General features: G+C 55.0%; 1 protein-coding gene across 3 annotated transcripts in view; it reads left to right on the plus strand.

Annotated features, from left to right (window-relative positions):
* RPS6KA1 (ribosomal protein S6 kinase A1) overlaps positions 1 to 7,218 on the plus strand; it is a 37,128-nt gene extending 29,910 nt beyond the window's left edge. For all 3 annotated transcript variants that reach the window (XM_004592217.2, XM_012929005.2, XM_004592216.3), the window contains 5 exons: positions 4,669 to 4,830; positions 5,035 to 5,111; positions 5,254 to 5,371; positions 5,830 to 5,967; positions 6,326 to 7,218. In XM_004592217.2, coding sequence (XP_004592274.1) covers positions 4,669 to 4,830; positions 5,035 to 5,111; positions 5,254 to 5,371; positions 5,830 to 5,967; positions 6,326 to 6,448 — 618 coding nt within the window. In that variant the 3' untranslated portion in view covers positions 6,449 to 7,218. The remainder of the gene's footprint in view (positions 1 to 4,668; positions 4,831 to 5,034; positions 5,112 to 5,253; positions 5,372 to 5,829; positions 5,968 to 6,325) is intronic.
* Positions 7,219 to 9,244: the final 2,026 nt, after the last annotated feature.

Raw genomic sequence — 9,244 nt, forward strand, 5'->3', positions numbered from 1 at the left:
GGTAAGCATGATATGTACAAGTCATAGTGGTCAAGCCAGTAAGTTTTCAGAAGTGAGTACCCCATGAAACCAGCTTCCAGATCAATAGCAACCTGCCTCCAGTTACCTCAAGACCCTCCTAAGCCAGTAATGGTCAAGTTTTGCCCATTTCTGAGTTTTATATCAGCATTCTGTCTTGTTTCTAGGCTTCTGCTGCTCAGTGTTGTCCTTGAACTCCATTCAGGTTGTTGCGTGGTTGCTGTTCAGGCATGGTCTTTGTAGGATCTGCCGCGAGCACAGACCACAGTGTGTGCGCCTGTTGATTCTACTGTCTGTAGACATTGGGTTGTTATCAATGTTTTACTGTTAGAAATTGTGGCACTCTAGTTTTTGTGTTTTGGTGACAATAAGTTCATTTCCCTGTTGCTTGCACACTGGGCAGTGAAATGGCTGGATTGCCATATATGCAGACATTCACTTTCAGCTGATTTTGCCAGGTTTTTTCCAGAGCAGTTCCACCATGACGTCTACTAGCCCAAGCGTAGGGGAGTTCCAGCGCTGGTCAGCACTTTATGGTGTACGGGTTTGTAAGGATAGCCATCTTGAAGAGCAGGAGAGGATCTTATTGTGAGTTTTTGTTCGTTTTGAGAGACTGAAAAAGACCAACAGAGTTCCCATCTGCTGGTCCATAACCCAGATGCCTACGGCAGCCAGCGTAGGACCAAGCCAAAGCCTTACGTTAGGAACCCAAACCCAGTTCCTTGGACCATCACCACTGCCTCTAGGGTCTGCATTAGCAGGAAGCTAATGCAGGTCAGGACGTGGAGCAGGGAATCGAACCCAGGCCCTCGGATGTGTGACACTGACATCACAACCACTGATCTGAATGCCTGCTCCCTCGTTGTGTTCCTCATTTGCATCTCCCTAATGACTAATGTTTATTGCCGTTTGGATAGCCTCTGCTATGAAACGCCCCAGATCTCTTGTCCATTGTTCTCTTTACAAATTGGGTTGTCTGCCCCTTTTCGTCTTCTCTTGCAGGAGTTGTTTATCACAGGGGCCTTTCCAGGTGCGAGCCTCCCTCTCTGCTGGCAGGAGGGGCCTGAATCAAGGCTCAGTGGAGAGGCAGCCCCAGGCTCCATCTTCTCTCTGGAACCACTTGATTCACACAGAGCAACCTTACCTTTTTTGGTCTAATCACAGGGCCCTAAGCACACACCCTCGGTGGCGGCTGCTGCTGCTGCTGGCAGCTCTGTCTGTTATGCCTGTTCACTCACTTAATTGATCCAGCAAACCCATGAAGAAGGTCCCATCAGCTCCATGCATTAATGAGGGAATTGAGGTGCTGGAAGCTTCAGGAACTTATCCAAAGTCTCCTTCTGATATGCCTCAGGGGCCATGCCCTGAACTCCGACTCCCGCCTTTCTTTTTCTTCTTAGCTTCTACTTTTAAGCGCTTCTGTCAAAGCATTCACTGCGTCTCAACATCCAGCTGTTGGTGGGCTTTGGTTGGCCATTTCCTACGTCCTGTGGGAACAGCTCCCCTTCTTCCCTACAGCCTTGGCACTGGAGTGCTATTGTCAGCCTGATGTTACAGACGGTAGAGCTGAGGCCACGTGACTGTGGAACACAGAAGTCAGGAGTCCCACTCAGACCTGCCTGCCTGTTACCACTGGACAGCAGCTTCTTGACACGGTGGCTGCATTTGGCCTGGGGTGGTTTTTGTTTCTGTTTGGGGCTTGGTCTGCCCAGGTCTGGTGATTTGGCTGTTTTGGACAAACTGGGCCAGGTGGCTGCCAGCTGGAGTCCAGGTGCAGCTGTTCCTGCTGAGCCTGGCTTTGCCCCTTGCTTGTCTGTCACACCTGCTGTAGCCTGCAGAGCTGGGGGCACTGAGGTGCTCTGCACACCCTGACACACACACCCGAGTAGGGTCTCAGCATCACCTGTGGGCCTTTCTGAGCTGTGCCTCTCCCCGCCCCTGCCCGTCCCGCTCTTGTGCTGCTGGCATGGGTGAGGTGCGACTCCCTGCAGGAACTGCTCTGGGTTGTAGTAGGGCAGGGTAAGACCACAAGGTATAGACTGGGAGGACTGTGGAGTGACCATCTGGGTGCCCTGGGAGCCAGCCAGCCATTTTCTCAGAGCCTCAACTTCCTCTTCTGTCAAGTGGGGCCAGGACTCCCTGTCCACTTACCCAAGTGCAGTGGGCAGCCCAGTTGAGACACAGTGAGGTCACAACTGGGTAGACTATGAAAACCAGGACTCAACCACCTATGCAGGGGAGTGGGTGTCTTCACCCAAGCTTAGCGTCCTCCCCCCACTCTGTCTTTTTTTCCCAAGATTTATTTGAAATTTACAGCTATATATAGAGAGACAGGCCTTGCACCTGGTGGTTCACTCCCCAAATGGCCACAAGGGCAGGGTCTGGGGTAGGCTAAATCCAGGAGCTTCTTCCAGGTCTTGCACATGGGTTCAGGGGCCCAAGGACTTAAGCCATCCTCTGCTGCTTTCCCAATTACATTAGCAAAGAACTGGATTGGAAGTGGATCAGCCAGGACACAAACCAGTGCCCATATGGGATGCCAGCATTGCAGGCAGCAGCTTTACTGGCTATACCACAGCTCTAGCCCCAAGCTGAGTGTCCCTGAGGGCTGGGAAGCATGGCCAGGACACTGCAGGGAGAAGAGTATCATTTGCCTGGGGCCTGGGTTGGGCTCTGGGATCCTTAGGAAGGAGAGACCAGGGACTTCTCCAGGGCTGGGCACGGTTCTTGGTGGGTCCCCAGGGTCATCCTTTTTCCACCTCACTTCCTACTGCCGGTTCAGGCTGCCCACTTTACCAGCACCACCTGCTGGAGGGCTTGGGCTTGGCTCGGAAGGGCTGCTTCAGGAAGCAGGTCAAGCTGCAAGGCCTGTGTCTCCACTGTGCTCACTCCTTCACACATCCCTTAGCCACACCCTGGGCTAGGTCACGTGCAGCGGCTGGAGGCAGACTGGCAGGCTGAAGGCCAGTGTGGTTAGGGGGCTAACAATGCAGCAGCCTGCATTTGGCACCTGGTAAGGATGTGGGGGGCGATGGGCTGGAACGGGAGGCTGAGCCGCCTGCACAGAGCTGGGACCCAGGCTTTACCCCACAGGGAGGCGGCCCTTGACAGTCTTTGACATGACCTGGGGGATTCTGTTAGCTCAGCTCAGGGAGAGGAGCAGGAGGGCGAGAGCGTGACGAGTTTAGGATGTGCTAAGTTTGAGATTCAGGAACATCCACTGGCTGCCCTGAGCTAGGGGACCAGATGTGTGAGCCTCAACTCTGGGAAATTCCGGGCTCAGCTCAGCATCCTGAGAGTTGTTGGTGTCATTGAGCTGGTGGTTACAGGACTGACTGCCAGTGGATCCGCATAGGGAGGAAGGTGAGAAAAGTGAAAAGTGGAGTGGGACCCAGCGTGATAGCCTAGTGCCTAAAGTCCTCGCCATACATGCCTAGGATCCCATGTGGGTTGCAGTTCATGTCCCACCTGCTCCACTTCCCTTCCAGCTCCCTGCTTGTGGCCTGGGAAAGCAGTAGAGGACATCCAAAAGCCTTGGGACCCTGCACCTGTATGGGAGACCTGAAAGAAGCTCCTGGCTCCTAGCTTCGGATTGGCTCAGCTCTGGCCATTACATGTTTATTTTGGCCACTTGGAGAGTGAACCAGCCGATGGAAGACCTTTCTCTCTGTCTTTCCTTCTTTATGTGATTCTGAGTTTCCAATAAAAGTAAATAAATCTTAAGAAAAAGAAAAGTGGGGTGGCTCAACCCCCTCAGGAAGGAGATGGGGACTGGAAAAGTCATTTGCCGTGGCCTCAGTGGTAGCGTGCACTCATTTGTCCAATAGAGAGTGACTGAACACCTGCTGTGTGCCCGGAAGCATCATAAGGGGGTGGGGGTGTCACATAAGGACCATTGCTCTTGGGAAGGGAAGCCTTGGAAAGTCTCCTGGGATGACAGCTCTGGTTCTCTGTTGACCCTGACCAGGGAGGCCAATGCAGAAGGCCCAGTAAGGGGCTGAGAGAAGGTTTATGTGAGAGGCAGAGATCAGAGATCCCTGTGCTCTACTGGTTCACTCCCCAAATGCTGAGGACAGCCAGGACTCGGCCAGCACTGTAGCCGGAAACTGGGAGCTCAATCCAGGTGTCCCGCATAGGTGCTGGGAACCCAATTCCTAACGCAGTCACTTGTGCCCACCTGCCCACCAGGGTCTGCATTAGCAGGAGGCAGGAGCTTGGAGCCAGGGCTGGGTGCTGCATACAGGTGCTCAGTGTAAAATGTGTGCTTCTTCGGCAGCGTCTTACCTGGCTCTCAGCACACAGTTTAGCCATCAAGGCCACAGAGATTCCAAGGGTATTGATGGAGGACTGTGAGCACGGGGGACTTGAGCATGAACCTCGAGATGCAGTCCCTGAGCAACAGGGAGGATGGAGTCACTGCCTGGGTCAGACTGTGATGCCGAGATTTTAGCGGGGCTAAGTCTGAGCTGCCTTTTGCACACCTCCACGTGGGGTTCCATTGGGTGGTGGCAGCAGCAGATGTAAGGCTGCTTGGCCCCATCTTGGCCTCTTGCTGCGGGTCTGTCTTTGAGCTTCCTCCTTCCCAACAGTCAGCCTGGAGCACATGTGGCCTTGCTGTGCTAAGAGCTGACCCCAGGCCCTCGCTCCTAGGTGGTGCACAGGGACCTCAAGCCCAGCAACATCCTATACGTGGATGAGTCAGGCAACCCCGAGTGCCTACGCATCTGTGATTTCGGCTTTGCCAAGCAGCTGCGGGCTGAAAATGGGCTTCTCATGACGCCCTGCTACACAGCCAACTTTGTGGCGCCTGAGGTGAGTGGTGTGGCCTGCTTGACTGTGAAAGCCAGGGGTACAAGACCGCCTCGCACCCCCTGTCCTGTGCAAGGGTGGGCTTGACCCAGGTGCACAGGGAAGATACAGCCCATACCTGAGGTCCATGTCCAGCTGCTTTGGAGGAGAATACAGCCCTTTGGTGCCACTGCTAAGCCGGGTTCCTCTCCCCTGCTTCCCTACCAGGTGCTAAAGCGCCAGGGCTATGATGAAGGCTGCGACATCTGGAGCCTGGGCATCTTGTTGTACACCATGCTGGCAGGGTGAGTACCTGGCCACCCTGCCCATAGCCCCAGCCCCTCCTTGGGAGGGTCTGCAGATGGAAAACATAGCCGTACCTCCCGAATCATCCACCAAGGGTGCCCAAGCAGAAGGGGCAGACAGCCCCTGTGGGTTCTTTTCCAGGTACACTCCCTTTGCCAATGGACCCAGTGACACTCCAGAAGAAATCCTGAGCCGCATTGGCAGTGGCAAGTTCACACTCAGCGGGGGTAACTGGAACACTGTGTCTGATACCGCCAAGGTAAAGCGCCACCTGCAGGAGGCAGATGGGATTGGTCCCAGGGTTTCCCCATGTAGAATGTTCCACAGGTCATTGCTGTACCAGGGAAATTTAGCAAGTTCATGGGAAAATGCAATGAAAACATGTTTATTTTGGGTTAAAGATCTGAACTCCTTGCACAGTTTTTTCCTAACACGTGCTTCCCACAGGCTTTTTGAAAGCTTTTTGAAACCCTCCTGTTCACACAGCTGGGTGGCTTGTAGCCAACCTGAGCCCTGTGGGAGACAGTGAACCACATAATCCTGGCCACGGCCCTGTGCAGACTTGGTGTGGTGGGAGACACCAGGCTGCTCCTGGCCAGGGCGCCTGGGGTCAGAGAGGCACAGCACAGAGCCACTGCCAGGCAGGGGGCTGTTCGGCAAGTGGGACATAACGGCCCTGCTGCCCTCATGCCATGCCCTGTCCCCCTGTACCCCTAGGACCTAGTGTCCAAGATGCTGCACGTGGACCCCCACCAGCGCCTCACAGCCAAGCAGGTGCTACAGCACCCGTGGATCACACAGAAAGACAAGCTCCCCCAAAGCCAGCTGTCCCACCAGGACCTGCAGCTTGTGAAGGTATAGCCCCACCTCCAGACTGGAGGGCAAGGCAGGGTGGGGTGGGGAGGTGCCAGGTGTGCGGTGGGACCACAGAGAGAAGATAGCCCTGCGCTCCAGGTGTGAGGGCTGGCATACTGCTGCACCCACCGGCCCCCATCCTCTGCAGAATACAGCTGCTGACCTGTTAAGTCTCCAGTCTGACGGCGGAGGCAGGACCAGCAGCCATCAAGTGTCAGCATGCTTGGCTCGACAGTCAGCTGGGCAAGCTGTGGAACAGCAGGAGAGAGGCTCTGTCCTGGCCCTCGGCTGCACTTCGCCTCACTCCCTGCCAGACCGCCCAGCCTCGTGAGCTCACCTCTCGCCTCTCCCCTCCTAGGCAGCCATGGCAGCCACGTACTCCGCACTCAACAGCTCCAAGCCCACCCCGCAGCTGAAGCCCATCGAGTCCTCCATCCTGGCCCAGCGGCGGGTGAGGAAGCTGCCATCCACCACCCTGTGAGGACCCAGCGCGTCCAAGCCACAGGCTGGTGCTAGCTCCAAGGAAGTGGCTTCCTTGCCTGAGGAAGCAGGTCCGAGCGAACGGGCCAGAGCAATGGGGAGCCCCCGAGAGGCCCAGAAGCAGCCAGTTCAGGCCACCCCGGCGAGGGTGGGAGAAGTGCCTTCTCGTTCCCCGGGACAGACCCTCCTCGGGCCCGGCACTGCTGGCTGCACCAGATTCCCCGCGCAGTCTCTGAGCTTCCTGGAAGGAAACAGCGATGTTAGCCACCATGGGTTTCTGCGAGACCCGTTTGCCTTTCTGGGAGCAGCAGCAGTAGCCAGCACAGCCCTGTGAGGGGCACTGAGTCACGCTGGGGCACTCTGTGGCTAGGACTCCTTAGAGCCACTTTGGGGGGATCCCCACAGTTGGCCATCAGAAGCCATCTGCACACAGCAACCGCTGACCGCTCAGTAGAGCCCACTGTGGCCCCAGTCAGCCCCTGGTCCATTCTGTTCTCCTGGGGGTGCCCTAGTAGGGAGGCCCCCTCTGCCTGGCTGGCTCCCACCCACAGGCACCAGCATCTGCCAGGCTGCCCGTGAAGTGGGGCAGCCCCGGGGAGGACATGGACAGCACTGCAGGGCAGACGTCTGTCTTGCTCGCCATGGGACAGAGTTCACGGGAGGCCAGGGGCAGGCCACCAGCGCCAGGGGCTTCTCTCATTTCTTCCTCAGCTGGTAACTCAGGGTTCATCTGTCCATGGCCTTTCTAATAAACTTAACAATCGAATCGAAGCAGCTGTCTTCCTCCCCTTGTCATTGCTGGATTTGCCCTCTCTTTGCTGTGGCATGCCAGAGACTTGGGCAGTGATAGGAAATGGGCCAGAGGCAGTTAGCCCAGCCACTTTCATTGGTGGGGATGCAAGGGGCCCGACCCACATGTACCTGCCAGAGGGGTCCACTGTGGTGATACTAGGACTTGGTTCCCATGCCCACCTCTCTGAGTGTTTTGAGCCTGCCAGCTCTTCCTTTCCGGATCTTCAAAGAGTATATCCCGGATGTGAGCTGTGGTCACCTGCTGTATCAGTGACCACACTGGTGACCAAGTGTCCGGCACTGTGCCTGCAGTTGTTATGTGGATCTCATTTCCTCTTCTTTCAGCTTTTCTTTACTTTCACTTTTATTTTAAAGGCAGAGAGAGAACACGTGATTATCCATCTGCTGACTCACTCCTCATATTCCCATACTATCCAGAACTGGATCAGACTGAAACCAGGGGCCTGGGGCTCCATCCGCATCTCCCACATGGCGGCAGGGACCCAAGCACTTGAGCCAGGACATGCATTAGCAGGAATCCAATCAGGAGCAAAATGGGGACTCGAACCTGGCGCTCCCGTGATGGCAGCAGGCATTCCACATGGCATCTTCACTGGCCCTGTCTCAGTCCTGATAACCCTGTGACGCAGCTGCTCCCGTGCTGCGTTCCCCGTCTTACAGACAGGCAGGCAGGCTCAGAAAAAAGGATGTTTTCCTCTTCCAGTATTTTCTGGTCCCTATCCAGCCTTGCCCCAGGTCCTGGAGAGCCAGGCAGGGAGCAAGATCATTGTTTTCATGGGTCAGACTTCCTAGTAGGAGAAATGGAAAATGCACACGCCAAGGCCAGCTCCTGGTAAGACATGCCGAGTCCGTGAGACTGTGTGACTAGCGAAGGCTGTCCATGGAGGTGGCCCAGAAGCGAGGATCTCTGGCCATGGATCCAAGTCCTGGCTGCTCCACTTCTGATCCACTTCCTGTAATGGCCTGGGAAAGATGCAGAGGATAGCACAAAGCATTTGGGCGCCTGCACCATGTGGAAGAGCCAGAGGAAGCCCGTGGCTCCTGGTTTCGGCCTGGCCCCTCCTGGCTATCGCAGCCCTCTGGGAAATGAGCCAGCAGATGAAACCTCTCATCCAGATCCCTGCTTGTGGCCTAGGAAAGCAGTCAAGGACGGCCCAAAGCTTTGGGACCCTGTACCCACATGAGAAGCTCAGAAGAATCTCCTGGCTCCTGGCTTTGAATTGGCTCAGCTCCAGCCATTTTGGCCATTTGGGGAGTGAACCAATGGATGGAAGATAAACTTTTAAAAAAAAACAAATAAAATAGGACCTATCACAGTAGCCTAGCAGCTAAAATCCTCTCCTTGAACACACCCGGGTCCCATATGGCTGCCGTTTCTAATCCCAACAGCCCTACTTCCCATCCAGCTCTCTGCTTGTGGCCTGGGAAAGCAGTCAAGGATGGCCTAATATCTTGGGATCCTGCACCCATGTGGGAGACCTGGAAGAGGCTCCGGGCTCCTAGTTTCAGATCAGCTCAGCTCAGCTCAGGTCGTTGCAGCCACTTGGGGAGTGAATCATCAGACAGAAGATCTTCTTGTCTCTCCTCTCTGTATATCTGACTTTGGAATAAAAATAAATATTTCTAAAAATTCACAGATACTCTAAAAAACAAATAAAATGAAATAAAAGATACTTAAAAGATCAGTGACCACTGTGTAGAGGCATGGTGGTGAGGGCAGCAGGCTGGCCCAGGGCGGTGGCTACTGGAAGCGGCTGGACCAGAGGAGAGGCGGTTTGGCCTCTGGGTGGAGGTGGAGAAGGGGTGGCTCTGGTCAGGCAGTGCGGCGGGGTGCTGGGGTCATTGGCTAGGAGAAAGTTGATGAAGTGAGAAGACCGACTTTCTATGTGTGCTTCCGGGACCCCTGGGTACTGATTCATAGGAATTGGCAATTTTTTTTATTATTGTTAAGGATTTATTTATTTACTTGAAAGAGTTACAAAGG

The sequence above is a fragment of the Ochotona princeps genome, chromosome 2, assembly GCF_030435755.1.
Source record: "Ochotona princeps isolate mOchPri1 chromosome 2, mOchPri1.hap1, whole genome shotgun sequence".
In the NCBI taxonomy this organism is placed as follows: Eukaryota; Metazoa; Chordata; class Mammalia; order Lagomorpha; family Ochotonidae; genus Ochotona; species Ochotona princeps.